Source organism: Falco rusticolus, chromosome 2, assembly GCF_015220075.1.
Source record: "Falco rusticolus isolate bFalRus1 chromosome 2, bFalRus1.pri, whole genome shotgun sequence".
NCBI lineage: Eukaryota > Metazoa > Chordata > Aves > Falconiformes > Falconidae > Falco > Falco rusticolus.
Genome location: NC_051188.1, coordinates 841,631 through 862,699, shown reverse-complemented (window position 1 = coordinate 862,699; position 21,069 = coordinate 841,631). Strand labels below are relative to the sequence as shown.

At 60.0% G+C, this 21,069-nt stretch overlaps 2 protein-coding genes across 3 annotated transcripts; both read left to right on the top strand.

The window, feature by feature from the left end:
- The first annotated feature begins 1 nt into the window (after position 1).
- LOC119142897 (PHD finger protein 7-like) lies at positions 2-5,826 on the top strand. Its single transcript, XM_037376466.1, has 8 exons — positions 2-102; positions 3,249-3,408; positions 3,505-3,589; positions 3,898-4,039; positions 4,158-4,320; positions 4,440-4,546; positions 4,672-4,785; positions 5,029-5,826. Exons 1-8 carry the CDS (start codon positions 2-4, stop codon positions 5,552-5,554), a joined length of 1,398 nt encoding a protein of 465 aa, XP_037232363.1. The 3' UTR covers positions 5,555-5,826.
- A 5,497-nt stretch (positions 5,827-11,323) lies between these two features.
- LOC119143526 (nuclear mitotic apparatus protein 1-like) lies at positions 11,324-12,732 on the top strand. 2 transcript variants are annotated; one of them, XM_037377890.1, is made up of 4 exons: positions 11,324-11,689; positions 11,823-11,933; positions 12,015-12,233; positions 12,324-12,548. In XM_037377890.1, the coding sequence occupies exons 1-4, from the start codon at positions 11,348-11,350 to the stop codon at positions 12,531-12,533; spliced, it is 882 nt and encodes a 293-aa protein (XP_037233787.1). In that variant the 5' UTR covers positions 11,324-11,347; the 3' UTR covers positions 12,534-12,548. The 2 variants fall into 2 exon arrangements, with proteins under 2 accessions (XP_037233787.1, XP_037233786.1); XM_037377889.1 differs by having other exon boundaries at positions 12,015-12,732.
- The last annotated feature ends 8,337 nt before the right edge of the window (positions 12,733-21,069 follow it).

Below are 21,069 nucleotides of genomic sequence, written 5' to 3'. Positions count from 1 at the left end.
TATGGCGACGGGGCGGCGCGGGGGGGCGGCGGCGGCGGCCGTGCGGGGCCCTCCCGGGGAGTGGGGCCGGGAGAGAGGCTGGAGCAGCCCCCGGCCCGCGGGGTGAGGGGCGGGCGGTGCCGCCCGGCGGGGCTGCTGGGGCCTGGGGCGGGTGAGGGGGATGCGTGTGGGGCTCCTCTGGGCTGTGGATGACTGTGAACTCTATGGTCGGGCGTGGGGTGGGGGTGGGGGGGCGTGTGTGAGGAGGGGGGGTGTCTGTGGTGCATGGGTGTGAGGGGGGTGTGTGTGTGCGGGGGGGTGTCAGTGGTGCGTGGGGGTGGGGGTAGAGGGTGCGTGAGGAGGGGGTTGTCCGTGGTTGGTGCTGTGAGGGGGGGGGGGTGTCTGGGGGGCGTGTGTGAGGAGGGGGGGGTGTCTGTGGTGCCGTGAGTGTGTGTGTGTGTGTGGGCACTGTGTGAGGAGGGGGGTTGTCTGTGGTGCCATGGGTGTGGGGTGGGGGTAGGGGGGGTGTGAGGAGGGGGTTGTCTGTGGTGCCGTGAGTGTGTGGGGGGTGGTGTGTGTCTGTGGTGCCGTGAGGGGGGGGGGTGAGGGGGTGTCTGTGGTGCCGGGGGGGGGGGGGGGCGCTGTGTGAGGAGGGGGTGTCTGTGGTGCCATGGGGGTGGGGTGGGGGTGGGTAGGGGGTTGGCGGTGGTGCCTGTTATAAACGAATACAATTTATTTGGGTTCAATCAATTTAGGCTGAGAAACAATAAGCAAAACAGCGCTGGGTGTGCGGAGAGCTCCCTTAGCTCCACCACACGCACGCCGAGTTCTGAAAACAGCATCTTTTATATTCTTGCACCAGCATCGTGACCAATCTCTTCTCGCCGGATAATGGTCCCGCTCTCCCTCCACTGCGTCACCGGAGTTACTGGGGTAGCCTTCTCGCCTATTGGGTCTCCCAAGACTCTCAGGGTGTTTGTCTCTTTGGCGCTTTGAGAGTCTCAGGGTCTTTGTCTTCTTGGGGCGCTTTTCTAAGTAGCGATTGGATCAGCTCTAGGCGGAGTTTCTAAGAAGTGGTTACACTGCTTTAAAGGAGAAGCACATTCGCCTATATTTTATTTTTACATGTTCTCCGTTTGATTCTGAACATTCATTACAATTGTGATACAGGTTATAGAGGTCACAAATTACCCTAGATCCACACAGGGCACAACAATTACACCCATCACACCATATTCTATTTTGACATGAATCATGCCTATGCTTTCCACAGTGCCGTGAGTGGGGGGGTGTGGGGCTCTGTGAGGGGGGTAGGGGTGTGTGTAAGGAGGGGGGCTGTCTGTGGTGCCATGGGGCGGGGGTACGGGGGTGTGAGGAGAATGTGGGGCTGTGTTGATTCGAGAAAATACAGTGAAAACCCTAAAACTGTACAGGCAGGAGTTGCACAGATGACAGGAACTATCAACAGTCAGGCAGGAGCCTCATTAGCTGCGAGAAGGTCTGGAGCTCGGCCTGTGCAGCGCTTCAGAAGGGACGGTCAGTACAGGCGCAGAGGAGCTCCACAAGCATGTCCATCAGTAGCCTTCTGACAAGGACTTGCTAAGTGCTAAAAGAAAAACTGCTGAAGTTGTAAGGCTCGAGGGCACGAGGTTAAAATAGTTGTGGTAGGGGGAGATCCCGACCTCCTACTCAAGTGGCCCCCCCGAAGAGAGTGAACCCCTGCTTGGGGAGCATGCCCAGTAAAGTTAAAATGAACTGTACCTTCAAATTGAAGCGAGGAAGCAACTAACCAATATTTAGTTAGCTGTAGACTTTGGGCAGAACTAACCAACTTCACTATATAAATATGCATTGTGAGTACAACTAGGTGTGCAAGTTAGGAGGAGCGACCCCCCCTTGCACCTGGCGCTGCAATAAACACACCTGCTTTATAACTTACCCCGAGTTATGGATTAAACATTCCACATGTCAGCACCACTGTGAAGAGCCCGGGCATGGCTGAGGGGCAGGGGCAGGATCTGGGGGTCTCCCCTGACCTCACCGCATCTCCAGCTCAGTGTGGGCTTCTCTACCCAGAAGCTCACCAGGGCCGAAACGGGCCCTGGATGCCAGGGCCACTTGTGTTCCCCAGGCATAATAATCGCGTGCTCGCACCCCTCTTACCCACTCGGGTGCAGCCCGAGGGGTATGACCATCCCGTTTCCCCCGGCTATCCCTGGGGTCAGCAGAGGCCAATGTTCTAGAGGGGCACGTGGTTGGGGTACTGATGGCACCGCGTAAACACGCTGTTCCGTGCACACGCAGGTGCGAGGACGTCTCCAGAAAGGACCCGAGGGGCTGGATATTGAGCGGTGGAGGGTGCCGATGGGTCGTAGGTTTTTTCTTTTCCTTCCCACACAAAATTCCACTGTGCTTCATGGGTAGGCAAAACTCTACACTTCAACGCTGTTTCTCAATGGGTAGTTTTTCCATAACATGTGGGATCTCCAGGTTTAAACCCTGGTGCAGGAAAACCCCAACAAGTACACATATGGCAAATATGGGTTTGAAGCTCTGGGACACACCAGGTTTCCTTCCACTGGGTCCCACGACCATGTTTCACAGCTCATTGTTTGTGAACAGTTCCTTAGGGGAGTGTTCTCATGGGCTCGAGGATTTATCTCCCGTGTATCAACTCTGTTACGTGCATTGGACAAAACAATATGGAAGGGACCAAGCCCATACCCCATTTGCTACGAATCTGAACAGGCCAACCTGGGGACAATGGGACGTTAAATTTGTGGTATATGGGCTCACCGTGGGGTCTCGATACAAACCGGATCCCACCTTTCCAAGGGGTCCAGACCCCCTGCTCAATGGGCAGCTGGTTGAGGTGCCCACCAGGCCCCTCTCTGCCAAGCTGCTTTCCAGCCGGGCGTCCGCAGCCTGTGCTGGTGCCGGGGCTTGTTCCTCCCCAGGGGCAGGACTCGGCACTTGCTGCACCCAGTGAGGTTCCTGCCAGCCCCTTTCTCCAGCCCAGCCCGGTCCTCCGAAGGCAGCGCAACCACTGGGGTGCCAGACACGACCACCCCCCATTTTGTGGGTGCCAGCAGTGCCCAGTGCCAGCCCGTCCCCACTGGGGTCGGGCACTGACGGTGTCACACTCCCACCTGCGGAGATAGATGGATGGATAAGTCACAGCACCGGGGCAGAGGAAATATTTAACATTCCAGATGGGGGGGCACTGCGGGAGGCTCCCAGCCCTGCACCCCCCAGCCGCTCACTGGCAGGGGAACCCATTGCTCTTCTTCACTAACACTGCCACCACGGGGGCTTGTAGAAGCGGACGCGGCGGGGCCAGCAGTGGCGTCGTCTCCACCAGACTGCGACCCGGACATCGCTGGGGAGCTGCGCCAAAAGCATGAACTCTGTGTCCACGAGAACTGCGTGGTGAGTCCCTGGGGCTCGACACCCCCAACGGCCCCCAGTTCCCAGCCCCGCATCGCCGGCAGCCCCTGGCACATGCCCTCTGTTCCCCTCTTGCAGTTCCACGCCAGCAGGCTCAGACAGAGAGGGGCCGATCAACATGGCTTCTACGGCTTTCTCAAGTCTCCGCGACGTCAGGCGGGTGATGAAACGGACAGCACAGAAGATGAGGCTTGGGGCCACGTGCCCCCAGCGCTGTTCCCATGCCCCACGTGCCGCGCTGCACGGGCCGGCAACCCCTAGGGATGCTCTGGCAGCCGGCTGCAAGCAACCGCCAGGTCCTCCGTGATTCAAAATGACCCATTTCTGTGGGAGTTGGGGACTTGGAGAGGAGCGGTTGCTTTATCAGTGGCCCGGTGTCCTTGGCCTGGTGGCCCCCCAAAACATAGCACGGGTCTTCATGGTGAGGGCAAACCGGGATCCCCAGGGGCATGTGGTGCTGACGCCATCCACCTCCGTGCCGTTCCCAGAGGTGCTGCATCTGCCGGCTGCCGGGCGCCTCCATCTCCTGCCGCGGCTGGCGCTGCCGCTGGACGTTCCACTTGCCCTGTGGCAGCGAGCGGGGCTGCGTCTCCCAGTTCTTCGGGGAGTACAGGTGAGTGTGGCTGCCCCGCTGGGCCTGCTGTGGGGCTGTGCAGGAGGAGGAGAAGGAGAAGGAGGGGGAGGAAGAGGAGGAAGAGGGCTGGGGCTGAACTGCCACCTCCATCCCGGAGGTCCTTCTGCTGGAGGCACCGGCCGGTGCAGCGAGTGAGGGCGACGCAGCGGGACCAGACCCTCTGCCTAATCTGCCGGGACGAGGTGGCGGGGCGGCCCTGTTATACCACCATGGTCTGCCCCAGCCGCGCCAGCGCCTGGTTCCACCGCCGCTGCATCCAGGTAGGCGCCATCACCCCGGTCCCTGACATGGTCAGCCCGGTGGTCACCCCGTCACCCAGCTCCGGGGAGCGAACGGGTCCCTCCCGCCACTGCTGATGCCGATGCCACCTCTGCCCTAGGGCCAGGCGCTGCGCTCGGGCCTGCACCACTTTCGGAGCCCTCTGTGCCGGGACATGACAGCCTTCCAGGCAGAGATGTTCCGCTTGGGCATCAAAATCCCCGACAGGTCGGTACCCTCCCCGCTGCCTCCCTTGCCCTCCGCAATACCCCAGCTGATCCCCACTGGCCCTCCTGGGTGCCGACGGGGTGTCCCCCACGTCCCCGGTGCTGAGTGCTCCCCTCTTCCCACAGGGATGCTGCCTGGGAGGAGGAGGGCTCTCTCCTCGACTTGGTGCTCTGGCAGAGCTCCTGCGACGCCGACCAGTGCCTGTGCCCTCTGGGCCACGACCAGGCAGAGCAGGCGGGGTGAGTGCTGGTGGCCCCGGACCCCGCAGCCCCAGTGAGGACACGATGCCTTCGTCTCCTCTGACGGGCAGGGGTGGAGGTTCCCTGGGATGCTGAGCCAGGCATGGCGCAGGGTGCGTTCTGGCAGCTCAGCCCCGGCTGCCAGGACGGGAGCAGGGGAGAGCTGGGCTCGGCACAGTGCCGGGGCTGTCGGCCCACAGCTCGGGGACCTTTGGTGGCAGTGGGTACCGTTGCTCTCCCCAGACCCTGGAGAGTCCTGGTCTGCAGCTCCTGTGGCTCCCGTGGGACCCACCAGTGCTGCTCCGCCCTGGAAGATGCCACCGAGTCCTGGGAGTGCAGGGACTGCAGCGGCACGCACAGCGGTGAGGGGGGCAGCGGGGGGACAGGGTGCCCAGGGCGTGGTGGCTCCCACAGCCACTGGGGACTTGGGGACAGGCGCTGTGACGCGTGGAGGGAGGGAGCGTGGCAGGGGCTTGTTGTGCTCAACATCTCCCTGCCCCCTGCAGTGCCCGACATTGCAGCCGGACCAGACTCTTGTCCCCTGGCGCAGGGACCCTGGCACAGCGCTCCCAGTAAGATCACTGGCACAGGCTGCCCAGAGGCTGTGGAGCCCCCTCCTCTGCAGACGTGCCAGCACCACCTGGGCACAATTCTGTGCAGCCTGCTCCAGGAGGGCCTGCTTTTGCCGGGGGTTGGACTAGACCATCTCCAGAGGTCCCCTCCAGCCCTGACCATGGTGTGGTTCTGTGACCCCTGGCACTTTGGCTGAGGAAGAAGAGGCCAGGCTCCTCGAAGGACAACCCGACACACAACTACCCTCCCAGTTGCTGTGCAGGGAACGTGCTGATCCTCACTTGCAGAAGCTGGAACTTTGCCCATGGGCTTGCTGATGTGCATGAGCACTGCAGGGCAAGAGCCTTTGCTCTTCCCCATCCTCTTTAGAGAACGGAGACAGTGCGGTGTTTGACAGTGATAATGTGCAGCTGTGGCCTTGCTTTGACGATGTGCAGCTCTGATCCTGCAGCAAAGATGTAAATAACTTTGAGGGAGTATGAGAATAAACCTGGATGAGACAGAAACAAGGGGAACAGTGATCTCACCTCTAGAGGATAAGGGAACAGCGGGAACAGCAGAGTCGCCTGTAGTGAGCAGGGGCTGGGTGCATGGACAGTAGAGCTTCAGAAATAATAAAGCTTTTAGCAGCGCACGTACAGAGTATAAATTATAAAAGCTGTAACTAAGTAACAATAAATGTCTTTGCCTCACAACCCTTGCAAGGTCCGTGCCTCGTATGCCACAGTCCTCCAGTGCCGGGCAAGTGCAGATGCTCTGAGGAGGGAGCACCAGTCCCTGCAGGCCCTGCTGCCATCCCCGTCATGCAGCGGCTCCTCTTCCCTGGGCTCCCTCTGCTGTGTCCCGGAGCCCTGGCCTGGTGCGATGGCAGAGCCAGCCGCAGTAACGCGCATGGGACTTGCCCGGTCCCCCAGAGCCACCTGGGTGCTGGTGGGGAAGCCGGGGCTCACCCTTGGCCAGGCCATCCCACTGGAGCTGCCAGAGGGGCCAAAGCACAAGGAGTTCCCCACGGATGGCAGGGACAGGCCGCAGAGCCCCGTCGATGTGGAGCCACCCCCTGCAGCCCCTCAGCCACGGTCACGCATAACCTCGCTGAAGAGCTCATGCGCATCGTCCAGGACACCCTCGTGATGGCCATGGGGTACCAAACGTTTCTGCAAGTGCTGATGGCCAAGTGTGGAGGGGCGGCCTGTGCTGGGGCCCTCCCCAGGGTTCCTTCCCCCCTGCTCACCAGGGAAGAGGAGCAGCCCCAGCCAGGGGGTGCCAGGGCTGCTGGGGACCAGAGTGTGGCCCCAGGGCCTTAGAGCCGAGCTGCCGGGGGAAGGTGCGCACACGGACAAGGCTGCGGATGGGGACAAAGACCAAGATGCGGACATGGGCCCGGGCACAAGTAGCCCTGTGCAGCTTCCGTACCAGCATCTGGCAGAATGGCGGCATGGTGTCGGCTTCGGAGAGCCAATTACGGATTCGTTGTGAAGCCGCTGTATGAGCTACTGAAAGCTTCCTGCAGTGGCTGCATTGACTGGACAGAAGGGGGTAACGCTGCTTTCAAGCGCCTGGAGCGAGCTCTGACGGAGGCCCCCGTGCCGGCATTACCCATGCTTTTAATAAAGACCTTTGATCTTTTCACCCAGGAGAGAGAAAGTACGGCCTTAGGAGTAGTGGTGCAAGTTTTTAGGGCCCCAGTGGCACGCTGTAGCTTACTTCTCCCAACAGCTGGATGAGCTGAGCTCAGGATGGCCTGGATGCCTTCAAGCAGCAGCAGCAACTGGGCTGCTGATTCACGAGGCCCCTGAGTTCCCGTGGGGCAGAAGGTTACCGCCTAGGTACCACACTTGGTCATGACGGTACTGAAACAAAAAGGAGGACGTCGGCTGGCCCCGGACCATTGAGGAAGTCTGCTCCAGCCCCCAGATCTCAAGAAGCAGGCTGGGAGCTGTATGCTGACGGCAGCAGCTGTCCCCGAGAGGGATAACGATTGCCTGGGTGCGCTGGAACTGCCATCGACGAGGTTAACAGAATCACAAGCTTTGCCCGCAAAGGTCTCTGCTCGGGAAGCCGAGCTGATTGCCCTCGGTTGCACTATCTAAAGCAACTGAAAAGGGATTCAAACTGATGGGTGAACAAGTAGAAGCAAATAGAAAAAGTGTTTTACAGAATTGGCTGGTGTTAGCTTTATTACTAGCTGAAGCACATGGAGTATGCGGGTACGTAAAACTAGATGCTGGGCACTGTTGCTTACATGTCCCAAATGCTACTGAGGATCTCCAGAAACAACTGGATGAGATGCAAAGGGCTGCCTCAAGAGTTGGGCGGGCGGTCAACAACCGGACGGCTAGCGAATCCCTTACAGACTGTCCTTGTTATAGGTATCGCTGTCGTAGTTTTGTTGACAACATGTAGCTGTATCAGATGGAACCTCCCCGGAAATCTATGTTGCAACGCGAGCAAGTATTATAGTTATCTGATCTAAATGAGGCTTTTGATTTTGAAGAGATTCAAAGCCTCCAGAGAAAAAAAAATAAAAGGGCATGGGGTGGTGTTGAATGATGCCACCACATAGATAGGGCTCTATACACATTTGTGGCGCACTGTTCTGTCAAGGGGGGGTTGCTGGCTGAGCAAAGGGACAAGATGACCACGCTTTGCTGTAGCGTGTGGCTGTAAGTTACAGAAACCAGGGCACAAAGCTGAGGCCGCGCAGGCTCAGGCCTTCAGCCGGCAAAGCGCCCATGCGGCTTGCAGCCGTGCCCGCTGCGGGGCTGACACACCACAGTGGGTCTCGGCAAGGGGAGACGGCTGCCAGACCCTGGCTGCTGAGAGCTCCTGCCCAGCCAGGCTCTCCCTGCTCTGGGGGATGCTCAGGGAGCCCCCAGCCCACCCCGGTCACAGCCACGAGGCCTCTGCAGGGTCCCTGGGCAGCTCAGGCTGAGACTGTGGGGGCAAACTAAGCTGGGCAGAGAAATGGGACTTTTCCAGCATTGTTTCCCCAAGCGTTAACCCATGCTCTGTCTGAGACCAATGCTGCTGTAAAGCGACCCACCTCTGGCCACATCTGGACCACCCTGTCCGGGAACACAGATTCTTCTGTGGTTCTGGAAAAAGATGCAGGAGCAAGCACTTGCGGAAGGGGATATCGATGCTGCAACCGCCATGGGGGGCAGGGTGTTAGCCTGCCCAGTGCTTCGAAAGGATGGTAAAGCTCCCCCCGAGTGGGAACCTTTCAACTGGGGAGTGATAGAGTTAAGATCAACTCATATACAGCATGGAATAGGCCCACCTTATGTTCAATCATTGTTACATAGTATTTTCACAGCAGAGCTTACTGCTCATGATTGCTGTTCAGTTGTGCAAATTATATTGACCCCTATGCAAATGTTAATGTTTGAGTCAAATTGGAGGCGCTTGGCAAATGAGCAATCACTGATGAATTTAGAATACCCCAGGACAATCCACGTTTTGGGGCAGGGATTCCACAATTGATGGGGGAGGCTCCAGTTAAGTCTCCTCAGTTACAAGCTCACTTACATCCCCTGCAGCAGGGAAAAGAATTAGCTCTCCAAGCTTTATTGCAAGTTCCAGATCATGGCACTCCACAACCGTCATGGACCACGATAAAACAAGGCCCAAATGAGGGATACGTGTCATTCCTGGATAGGTTGAGAGACGCCTTGGACGAGCAAATACAGAATGGGTCAGCCAAGGAAGCATTGTTACTTCAATTAGCTAAGGACAATGTGAATGAGGATTGTAGAAAGGTGATTGCAGGCATGGTGCATTGTAATCCCACTTTAATAGAATGAATGGATATACTGTTTGGTATACAGTCGATGTAAGAAACCAGGGCATTTTACAAAATACTGTAGATCTAAATTTAACGCTCAAGGACAGTTACTTGTAGGTGGCAACAGAAAGCAGGGAAACGGGAGGAGGAACGTGGGGAGGAACCGTGTGACGATACAAATGAATCCTCCACAACAATTCCAGGCTTATGCAGCCAAGTCACAGCCCGAACTTCAGGGAGCGCCGGATAGATGTTACCACAGCAGCTGCTCACAATAGAGGATGATAAAGTACCGAATGCTGTGGGACCCATCGGCAATAAAATGAGTGCGCTGTTGCTTGGATGTTCTAGTGCAACATTACAAGGGTGGTTTGTCTCACCAGGAGTCATTGATGCCGATTACATGGGTCAGATTCAAGCAATGGTGTGGACCCCCACCCCCCCATGTCAATTCCTGAAGGTAACTGGACCGCACAATTAATTCCTTTCCAGGCACAACTTAATTACGCCCATGACAAAGTCTGGGGCAAAGAAGGGTTCGGTTTGACAGGAACACCACAAATTGTCTGGACTCAAGAGCATACAAAATGCTCAACCAATTCTAACCTGTAAAATCACCTTTGCCAAAGGGACTCCTCCTGCAACATGGGTGCCCAGAATGATTGACATGGGAGCAGATGCGACTGTTACATCTGTGCACATCTGGCCTCACACTTGGCCTGTCTGCTCAGCAGGTTCCATATTGGTGGGAGTGGGTGGTGTGACACAGTGTCCAAGGTCAGTATATGGTACAAGTTCAAAACCCTGAAGGCCAGACAGCAACAATCCATCCCTATGTGCTTGATGTCCCTATGAATTTGTGGGGACGGGATGTTTGCGGACAGTGGGGAAGTTGTTATTGGTACCCAGAAGGATTTTTAATAGGGCCACTGCGATGGAGGGCATACGAAGACCTACCCTGCCTTTGACTTGGCTGGCAGATACCCCTGTTTGGGTGGAACAGTGGCCCCTTCCTGAGGAAAAATGTGTAGCCCTCCAACAATTAGTTAAAGAACAATTAGCACAAGGACACCTAGAACCTTCCTACAGTCCTTGGAATACCCCTGTGTTTGTGATTAAAAAAAAAAGAAATCAGGCAAATGGCATTTGTTAAAAGATTTAAGACAAGTAAATGATGTAATGGAGGGAATGGGAGCCCCGCAGTCAGACATGCCTTCCCCAACGATGATCCCGTGAAACTGGGACATTTTGGTAATTGATTTAAAAAATTGTTTTTTTCAGTATTCCTTTATGTGAAGCTGATAAATACTCATGGATAATCATGCTTTCCTTCAAAATTAAACCCCAAAAGCTAAGACGGGCTCTTGCATTAAATTTGCTTTTTCAATACCTAGCAGAAACAACATGACTCCTTGTATGCTGCGATGGAGACAGGACGCAGCTTGATGCAAGCAAATGTCAATTTATTGTACAGAAGCACAAGTTTATACTTTCAGAAGCTGCGCGTTTTAAACAGATTGGTTCTTGAAGCTAAGCCTTGCATACCAGGCAATCCCCGATTGGTGGTTAACTGCCATCAATTAACAGCAAGGTGTTACCTCTCCTTGGCGCCATCCGTCCCCCACTCCCCTATCCTCTCTCAGCATGACTCATCATGTTAATTGTTGTGTCTATTCACACTCCTTGTCCTCCCAGGGTTAGTGACCTACAAGCTCGAGCACATTCCCCTCAGCTGATTGCCACGCACAATCCTAATTTCCAGCCCGCTCCTGTGTCTCCCCCTTCCTGTTGCACAAAAAGAACCTTTGAAACCAAACAAGTCATTAGTTTTCATAAGCACTGTAAAAAACAAGGTATACGTAATAGAATTAACAGCAATTCCCCAATTAAGGTTTTCAATCAAGGCCCAAACCCCCTCACTTAAGGGTTTCCCACTTGCATTCCTGCCACCAATCCCTCAGACCCCCTTTCACCCTCCCCAAAAATACAATCAATGCATCGGGAGAGACGAGGAGGGTGGGGGAAAGGTCTAGCTCCTTTTCCAGATCTATAGGACCTGGATCAAAAGGTTTATCAGTGTCAATGGAATCATTGTCCGAGTTGTCCTGTTCCCATGCTTGGTCCCGTGTTGTGAGGGTCGCTGCAATCAGTGACAGAAGCTTTGGGGGCAGAGGAGGTGCGGACAGAATTGCCATCGTTGACAGTATGTTGAGAAGAGTCTCACTGTCCTTACACTTGGGTAGTGCAAGCCTCCTCCCTGCAAAGACTAACATGGAGCAGCTGTGTTTGCCTGCCTCAAGTGTGGTACCTGAAGTACTGGGAGCTTGCTCCGTGAAGGTACGGCTGAACAGCCCCCCGGGGCAGGAAACCTCCGGTGTCCTGCTCCCGGAGCTGGAGGGGAGGGACATGCTCCTCCACTGGAAGATTGTAGATGGGAGTCTTGTGCCTGGAGCTGGTCTGACCGACCCATACTTTCAGGTGGAGGAGCTGAATGAAAAGCTGACCCAGCACGAGAAGGCTGTCCAAACCCAGGAGCAGAGAGTTAAGGTAAACAGGGGCCAAAATCCTGCAGGGCTGAGCTCTTGGCCAGCCCTCGAGCTGTTGGTGGCTCTCCAGGGGCTTCAGCTGGGGGAGGCAGGGGTGTGGGGTGCCTCTAAGGCAATTTCTTCCCTGCCCACAGGTGCTGGAAGGGGAACTGCGGGCAGAGGCCACCCGCCAGCAGGAGAAGGTGGCAGAGCTTCAGGCACAGCTCACCCAGAAGGAACAGGCAGCCAAGCACTACAAAGAGCAGGTATGGCAGGGGCTGGCATGGCCCTGCTGCCCCCGTGCCCCATGAGGAAGCTTGATGGGTTTTCTCTCCTTGACATCCTAGATGGAGAAAGCAAAAATGTGCTATGATGCAGAGAAGCAGCAGAACCAGGATCTGGCAGAGAAGCTGAAGGCCATGGAGCAACTGCAGAAAGAGAATGCGGAGCTGCGGATGGAGTCAGAGAGGTTGGCCAAGGAGCTGGAGCAGAGCATCCTGCAGGTCAGGGAGTCAGAACTGAGCTGCCAGAACCTCACCAGCCAGGTCTGCAGTCTGGAGGCTCAGGTGGGCACAGCACAGCAGGACTCCACACCCTTCCTCCTCCTCCCCTTTGTTGCTGGCTCTCTGAGGATCCATCCCTTCCTTCCCATCCAGGTGGAGCTTGCCAATCAGCAGCTACAGGAGCTTGGCAAGTTCCAGGGGGCAGCAGACACGCTGAAGGGCCAGGAGACTTTCTGCCAGAACCCTGCTGATCTCAGCACTGACAGCCTTGACCTCGGCGTTGGTGAAGCACAGCCACTTAATACCACCAGGTACCAGCACACTGCAGCTCAGCAGAGGTCGTCCTGCTGCCAGCGTTGCTAAAACCCCCAGTGTCCCCAGTTCTTGCTGTTCCCCGAGGGCTTGGTAAGCCTGTCCGTGCTGCTGTCATGCCCCATCTGCAGGAAGGCTGGCTGCCCACAGCTGGAGGCCTCGGTGCCACCAGGCAATGAAGAGTCACTGGCATCCAAGCAGCTGCCCCGCAAGGCAGAATCCCTGGAGAGCCTCCACTTCGCTCCTCACCACAGCCACAGGCAACTCCACCTGGGGACCAGTGCCCACTCCCTGGGTGACCTCTCGCTTCACTCCGGGGACAAGACCCCACCGACCTTGACAGTGAGTGGTGGGTCCCCTGGGTGTGGGGCAGGACAGGGATCCCCTGCAGAAAGAGATATGGTTTGCTGTGCCCTGCAGCCCAGGGCTCACTGGGGACTGGAGGGAAAGACAGGGGGTGGCTTGGGGGAGCTTACTTCCAATGCTCTTGCAGTTGGCTGGGGCTGCAGCCATCGCCTGGCCACCCCGAGGAAGCCTGAGCTGCTGTGGGGCTCTTTGTGCCCCCTACGTGCCCTTGTGCCGAGGACCGCTCAGCCCTTCAGAACCCGTGGCGTGGCAGCTGAGTGGGCAGTGCGAGAGGACAGGGGTCCCAGGAGGTGCAGCCTTTTATCCGCTTCCTCCCCTCTGCCTCTCACCCCGTGGGGCAGCAGCCAAGCAGCTGCAGGGCACAGCACCCCAGGGGTGCTCCAGCCCCGGGCAAGGGCGGCTCTGGGATGGGCTATGGGCTTTGGTGCCTGGGTGTTGGGGTGGGGGGGCAAGCCCTCATGTCAATGCAGGCTGGGGGATGAAAGGATGGAGAGCAGCCCTGCCAAGGGCTTGGGGGTGCTGGGGGATGAGAGACTCAGCATGTCCCTGCATGTCCCTCACCCTGTGTGGCCAGCAGGGCGAGGGAGGGGGCTCTGCCCCTCTGCTGAGACCCCCCCACAGCGCTGCGTCCAGCTCGGGGGTCCTCAGCATCAGAAGGACACGGACCTGTTGGAGCGGGCCCAGAGGAGGCCACGGAGCTGGTCAGAGGGCTGGAGCCCCTCTGCTGTGGGGGCAGGCTGGGAGAGCTGGGGCTGTGCAGCCTGGGGAGGAGAAGGCTGCGGGGAGACCTTAGAGCAGCTCCCAGTGCCTGGAGGGGCCGACAGGAAAGCTGGGGAGGGGCTTTGGGCAAGGGCAGGTAGTGGTGGGACAGGGGGGAATGGCTTGAAGCTGAGAGAGGGGAGATTTAGGTTGGACATGAGGAAGAAACCCTTCCCTGTGAGGGTGGCGAGGCGCTGGCCCAGGCTGCCCAGAGCAGCTGTGGGTGCCCCATCCCTGGCAGGGCTCAAGGCCAGGCTGGACGGGGCTGGGAGCAGCCTGGGCTGGGGGTGGGACTGGCTGGTCTGTGAGGTCCATTCCAACCTAAACCCTTCTGTGATTCTGCAGCTGCCAAAGCCATCTCCTCTCCAGGGTGCAGCTGCAGAGGCGGCAGAGAACAAGAGGAAGGTTTGCCCTCACCCATTTACTGCACTGCTGGGGAAAGAGACAAACACAGACCCTGGGGACATGGGAGTGACAAGGACCTGCCTAGCAGGAGGGAGCAGACGTCCTGGATTACCTCTCATTCCTCTCCCTCAGCTCCTCCATTTCCTTTGGCTCCAGCTGGTCTGCAGCTTGCCTCTTGTTGAGCAGAACTAAGTGATCAATCCGCTGCTGCATCACGGTGATCTGAGCCTCTGCGGAAGGTGGCAAGAAAGGACCAGTTACCATCTTTTTATATCACCTGAACCCTGCCAACAGCACAGCGGGGGATGCGTTTCCTTCTTCCAAGCTGGTGAGGAGCCGCTGCTTAGAAAACCTTTGCAGCAGGAGAGGGAAGAGCCAGGCTGCCAGCACTGGTGCTCAGCATGGGTGTTGCTTCAGTCATGGCTCTTGTTGCCCAGGATATATAATGGAACAGGAGAGGGAAGAAGGATCCTGGAGGCTCCATGTGTGTCTGGGGAAAACCCCAGGGTGGAGACAGCTTTAGATGCTGATGGCAAGACTCCTACACCTGCCAGCCTGCTCCAAATCATTTGGCAGGGGGACCAACAGCCATCTCAGAGTTGCAACAACAGCATCAGAGCTGTCTTGGCTCCCATCAGCAAGGCTTTCAGCATCATGCTTGGCTCCAGATTAACGGGGAAGGGTCCCCTTGGTCCACCATGGGGCCAGGCACAGCAAACCCCAAGCTGCCCTGTCTGCTTTGGAAAGCAGAAAAGCCCCAAAGCCACAAGCTGTGCTCACTTGGGGTCTGGCAGGATGGACCATGCACAAGCACAGCTGTGGTGGGGTCAAAGCCATAATACAGTCAGAGAAACCAGGCAAGTGCTCCTCGGAGCTGCTGCTGGATGCAGACAACAGTGCTGCAAAGCACAAGTGAAAAGCAGGCTGTGATCTTCACATTAATACCAGAAGGGAGGGTTTAGCAGCTGAAATCCCAGGTGCACAGGAACAACAAATTCCAGGCCAGGGAGCCATAAACCTGCCTTACAACCCTGCCCCGGCACTCCACTCCCACCACAAAGCTGCACACATCCCACCTGCCTCACTCCTCCAGCAAAAGCAGCTTGTGCCACAAAGGCTGGGATGCTGCCAAGAGCCTGGCAGGCATAAGGCAGCCCTGCTCTTACAGAAGAGCTTACAGGGGACAGCACTCAGTCCTGGGCTGAGGGGATCTGGATGGTGTTGCTGCTTTTATGACTTGGCAGCTACAGCAGCACAAACAGGGAAAAAACCACAATGTTTTTATGCTCTAGAAAAGTGTCATCCATGCCGGTTTGGTGCTTTTTTTTGGCACAGGAGCCATACAGGAAGATACAAACAGTGCTCAGCACTCAGTGTCCTACAGCATTGCCCTCTGCAAGGTTATGGACTGTGTCTGTCCCACTCAGAGTTGGCACTTGGACATCACCACAGAAAAAAAGGAGGGAACCCAGGCTGCTGGGGGCCTGGAGCTGGCCCTGCCCACCCAGGAAGGGGCTGAGCTCCCACCGCGGTACTGCCCAAAGCTGCTCAGCTGTCCTCCCAGCTGCATGGCCACTGGCCCCCAAAATGCCAGCAGGGTGGGAACCAGGGCTCCCTCCTCCCCCACCACCCGGCTGCTGGGACCCCTCAGGGGGCAGGCTGGCTGCCCACTCTGCCCCCAGCCAGGACACAGCCACAGGGGCTGGAAGGAGCCTGCAAAGGCCACCAGGCCCAAAACAAGCCCGGTGAGGCAGCAGCCAAGCCATCTGAGCACTGCCAGCTCCCCTTCCCACTGACACCAGTGCTAAGGAGAACCACCTGCCAGGGGTGGGGGGAGCCCCCAGGCACTGCTGCACTGAATGGGGGTGGGGATGAGCCCCCCCCCTGTTCCCAGGATGGGGGATCGCTGCCAGGCACTCTCTGGCAACCTCCACCTCCATGCTGGCCATCCCGTGTCACCGAGGTAGTCCTCCCGGCAAGGGAGCTGGTGGGAACAGACCTGAACAGTGGCAGAGGCCAAGCAGGGCCCCCACCAAAAATCACCCAGATGGGGAGGGTGCTCCTCAGCTCCTTGCCCCGTGCTGCACCCTGACGGGCCAGGAGCCTGCCTGGGATCCACAGCTTTTCCTGGGAACACCCAGCACATGACAGCCACAACGGCTCTGGGGGACACGGAGCTCCCACTGCCTCTGTCAGCTCGGCTGGGGAGCGCAGGATCCTCGGCAGGACAGGTCCTCCCTGCAATCTGCCTGAAAACCAGTTCCTCTCCCCCACAGCCGTGGCACACGGCCTCTCGGCACGCAGCGCCCCTTCGGCCCCACAGCCAGGGGGGCAGCACACCCGGGCCGGGGCCTCTCCCCCAAAGCCCTCCCGAACCGCCCTGGCGAAACGCGCGCCCTGAACGCCAGCTCCCGCCAGAGACGGCCGCATCCTGCCGAGCGCCCCCGGCAGCGCCGCGCTGGGCGCTACCCGCGCCGGTCTGCGGGAGCGCCGGTGCCCGGCGAGAGGCTGGGATGAGCGAGGCTGCCCGCTCCTGCCCTCGCCACAGCCCGGCCCGTCGCTGCCGACACCAGCCGCCCCGAGCGCTCGGCCAGCGCCGCCGGCGCTGCCCGGATCCAGGCCGCAGCAGAGGGGCAGCGGCGGGGAGCCCGCTGCACCCGCACCGAGCGCGGCAGCTGCTGCGGGCGCTTCCCAGCCCCGGCCCTGCGGAACGAGCCGCGGCGGCCCTGGCGGCATCGTCCTTCGCCGCCCCCCGCCAGCGCCCGCTCGGTCCCGAACACGGCGCTGCGCAGCCCCGCGGCTCCCGCCGGAGGGACGCGGCCGCCAGCCAGCCCGGGCGGGGGGTCGCGCTGCGGGAAGCGCCCAGCGGCTCACCCAGGCAGGGCGGGCGACCCGCTGCTGCCCCCCCGGCAGGGCCGGGCCCGCGCCCGGGGGGCACAGCCCGAGCGCCCGGACGGTGGCGAACCCCGCTCGGTCGCCCGCGCCCCGATGCGAGTCGGGGAGTCACAGCGCAGGGGTCACGGCGCACCGGGGCGGGAGCCGCACGCTGCGGCTCCGCACCGGGAGACGGTGAGCCTCTGCCCCGCCGCAAGCAAACGAGGGAGCGGGATAAAGTCTTCGTCGGCGCCTTACCGGGGGCGTGCCGGGTTGAATCCGCCATGAGCGCTGGCAGCCGGCGGCCACGCACAGACGTTGTTGTGCTTCTCCTCGGCGGGGCTGGCAGGCGGCGGCTGCCCTCCCTGGCCCTGTGCCACCCACGTCACGGCGCCACGGCCGCGCTCCTTAAAGGCGCACAGCGCGGAACGCCGCCCGGCAGCCGCGGGGAAAGGGCCGCGGCGGCTTCAGCCGCGCTCGCTGCCCGCGCCCTGCCCGCGCCCCGGCTGACGGAAGGCTGGCGGGGCTGGCACAGCCCTGCCCTTGGCCCCAGCGCAGCGGCAGCACCGGCCGCTCGGCAGGGAAGGGTGCTGGGGGCCCCGCTGCCAACGTTCCCCCCCCCCGGCTCCTGCTAACCTGGCTGCAGCCACAGCACGGCTGACTCCCAAGAAACTCCCCCCCCGCCTCCAAGCGGCTGCGGATTCACCCCCGGAGCAGCGCCGCAACCCGCCGCCGGCGGATGCCACAGTCAGCAGCCGGCCCGGGGCGCTGCGGGACCCCTGCCTTCGGTCCAGAGCGGCAGCTGCCACAGCCCTGCCTGCACCCAGGGACCCAGCTGCCGCTCAGCGCCGGCAGGGAGCGGCCGAGGGAGGGACACCTGGCCCTCGCCGGGGGCCCTCGGGAGCCACCCCTGGGGCGTCTGGGAAGGCCGAGGCTGGTTGAGGCCACAGGATGGCGCTGCCCCAAGCACGGCAGCGAGGGGCCCGTACCCTGCAGGTAGCGGAGAAAGTTCTAAACCGGCTCCAGGGGCAGCAGGAGCAGCCCCGGGGGGGCACGGCCATCACACACCGCTGGATAAAGCGGAGTGTGTGTGCGTGCAAGCAGCCGGGAACTGAAGGAAGACCCCCAGGAGCCACCGTACCCCAGCTGGGTCCCCCGTCTCCCGGGAAAGGGACACCGCTGAGCTCGGCCGGAGACGGAGGATCGGCCGCGGGCGGGCGAGACGTGAGAACGCGGCGCGGCAGGACTCCGGCTCGGAGCCGCCGCAGGGCTCTGGCCACGCGGACCGAGCGGGACTCGCCCCGAAGCTTTTCTTACCGGCTGGGGAGGTGAAGCCGCGGTCAGCCGGGGACGGCGCGGGGAAGGGGCCGCAGCAGCCGGGCACACGGCTGCGGGCAGGCTGTAGGCTCAGGTCTTCCTCCGGCAAAGCGCCAACGTGGCTCGCAGCCGTGCTCGGTGCGGGGCTGGCACACGGCAGCGACGGCCAGGGGGCCCTCCACGGAGCCCCAGCGGCAGAGCGGCCAAGACCCCGCCGACGCCGGAACGAGGCGGGAACGGCCGCTCGGCGAGCCGCGCACTGAGCCCCAGCTGCCGCCGCTGCGGTTGAAATACCAGGGCCCGCCCCCGCCGCCTCACCATTGGCTGCTGCCGGGGCGGAACGCGCGGCGGGTGCGAGAGTGACGGGGGGGACTACAAATCCCAGCGGCCGCTGTGCGCGGGCCGAGTCTCGCCTTAGCCGCTTGGAACGCCGGGAGAACGTTGCATGGCAACGGCGGGGGGGGGGGGGGGGTGGCGCTCCCGCGACGGGTTCGGGGACACCCGCGGGGCCCCCTGCAGCAGGACCGGGGCCGGCGTGAAGCCGCGGGAAGGGGCGCCCCTGTGAGGGTACGGGGACACGTGGGGGGGGGGGCTCCAGGCCGATACGGGACCGGGCGTGAGGCGGAGGGGCTAAACTTCAAATCCAGTCTTAGCTTTTCTCTGTGACTGACTTTACAGTATCGCATAAAGTGGGCAGCTGCTGCCAGGGCTCGGGCACGCGCGCAGGGAGCAGCGTTTCCTGATGGTCAGAGGGACCCTCCGGTGTTCCAGGGTCTGCCCATGGCCTCTGGGCCGGGCACGGGGCGGCCACTGATGCGAGGTCCCTGTGAGGTGTCCCTGCGAGGGCTTACTGTGAGGGGTCCCTGTGAGGGTCCCTCTGAGGAGATCCTGTGAGGGGATCCTGTGAGGGCATCCTGCAAGGTGTCCCTGCGAGGGGTCCCTGCGAGGGGTCCCTGTGAGGGGTCCCTGCGAGGGGTCCCTGTGAGGGGTCCCTGCGAGGTGTCCCTGTGAGGGGTCCCTGCGAGGGGATCCTGTGAGGTGTCCCTGTGAGGCGGAGGGGCTGGGACTCCTGTCGGGGTCAGGGACACGCGTAGGAATGGGCGCCTGGAGGGGGCCCAGGGCTGGCAGGCCACCAGGAGGGGGTTTCTTGGGGGCAGGGGGTCCTGGGGGGCCGTCAGCTCCCAACGCGGATGGGACCCAGGGGATCTCTGGCCTGGGACCCACGCTCAGGGGGCTGGGACGCACAAGGGACCGGGGCAGGGCACACGCCTGCTCTGAACTCCAGATGACCACGCTCTGCTGCAGTGTGTAGCTGTGCGTTACAGAGACCGGGGCACAACGCTGAGGCCGAGCTGACTCTCTAAAGCTGTTGGAAGCGACAAACGAAGGGGCTTCTAATCGAGGGGGGCAGCCTTGAGAAGCGGGGGGGGGGGGGGAAGGAACGGACGGGGAAAAGATCTCGGTTGTCCAGTTTTGTAGGGAACGAAAACAGTGTGGTGTTTGACAGTGATAATGTGCAGCTGTGGCCTTGCTTTGACGATGTGCAGCTCTGATCCTGCAGCAAAGATGTAAATAACTTTGAGGGAGTATGAGAATAAACCTGGATGAGACAGAAACAAGGGGGAACGTGATCTCACCTCTAGAGGATAAGGGAACAGCGGGAACAGCAGAGTCGCCTGTAGTGAGCAGGGGCTGGGTGCATGGACAGTAGAGCTTCAGAAATAATAAAGCTTTTAGCAGCGCACGTACAGAGTATAAATTATAAAAGCTGTAACTAAGTAACAATAAATGTCTTTGCCTCACAACCCTTGCAAGGTCCGTGCCTCGTATGCCACAGAAGTTATGCAGGAAGAAGCCTCCGAGTGAGGAAGTTCTGGCCCCGTGGGGGGATCCTGCGAGGGGATCTTGCAAGGGGTACCTGCAAGCGGATCCTGCGAGCGATCCTACGAGTGGTCCCTGTGAGGGCTTCCTTTGAGGTGCCCCTGTGGGGGGATCCTGCGAGGGGATTCTGTGAGGGATTCCTGCAAGGGGTTCCTGCGAGGGCTTCCTGTGAGGGGTCCCTGCGAGGAAATCTTGCAAAGGGATCCTGTGAGGGGATCCTGCTAGGGGATCCTGCGAGCGATCCTACGAGTGGTCCCTGTGAGGGCTTCCTTTGAGGTGCCCCTGTGAGGGGATCCTGCGAGGGGATCCTGCGAGGGGATTCTGTGAGGGATTGCTGTGAGGGGATCCTGCGAGGGCTTCCTGTGAAGTGTCCCTGCGAGGGGATCTTGCAAAGGGATCCTGTGAGGGGATCCTTCGAGGGCTTCCTGTGAGGGGATCTTGCGAAGGGATCCTGTGAGGGGATCCTACGAGGGGATCCTGTGAGGGCTTCCTGCGAGGGGTCCCTGTGAGTAGATCCTGCGAGAGGATCCTGCAAGGGCTTCCTGTGAGGGGTCCCTGTAAGGGGATCCTGTGAGAGGATCCTGCTAGGGGATCCTCCGAGGCGATCCTGCAAGGGGTACCTGTGAGCTATCCCTGTGAGGGGACCCTGCGAGGGCTTCCTGTGTGTTGTCCCTGTGAGGGCATCCTGCGAGGTGTCCCTGTGAGGGCATCCTGCGAGGTGTCCCTGTGAGGGGATCCTGCGAGGTGTCCCTGTGAGGGGATCCTGCGAGGTGTCCCTGCGAGGGGATCCTGCGTGGTCTCCCTGTGAGGGGTCCCTGTGAGGTCCTGATGCCAAAACGGCACAGAGTAACTGCTCAGAGACGAATTTTGTCTTTAAGCAGCAAAAGTATTTATTTCATGCAATGCTGGGGAGCTAGCCGGTTTGCACCGGACAAACTAGCTCCAAAATTTTCAGTGAAAAATTAGGTATCTTATGCAGTTTTTC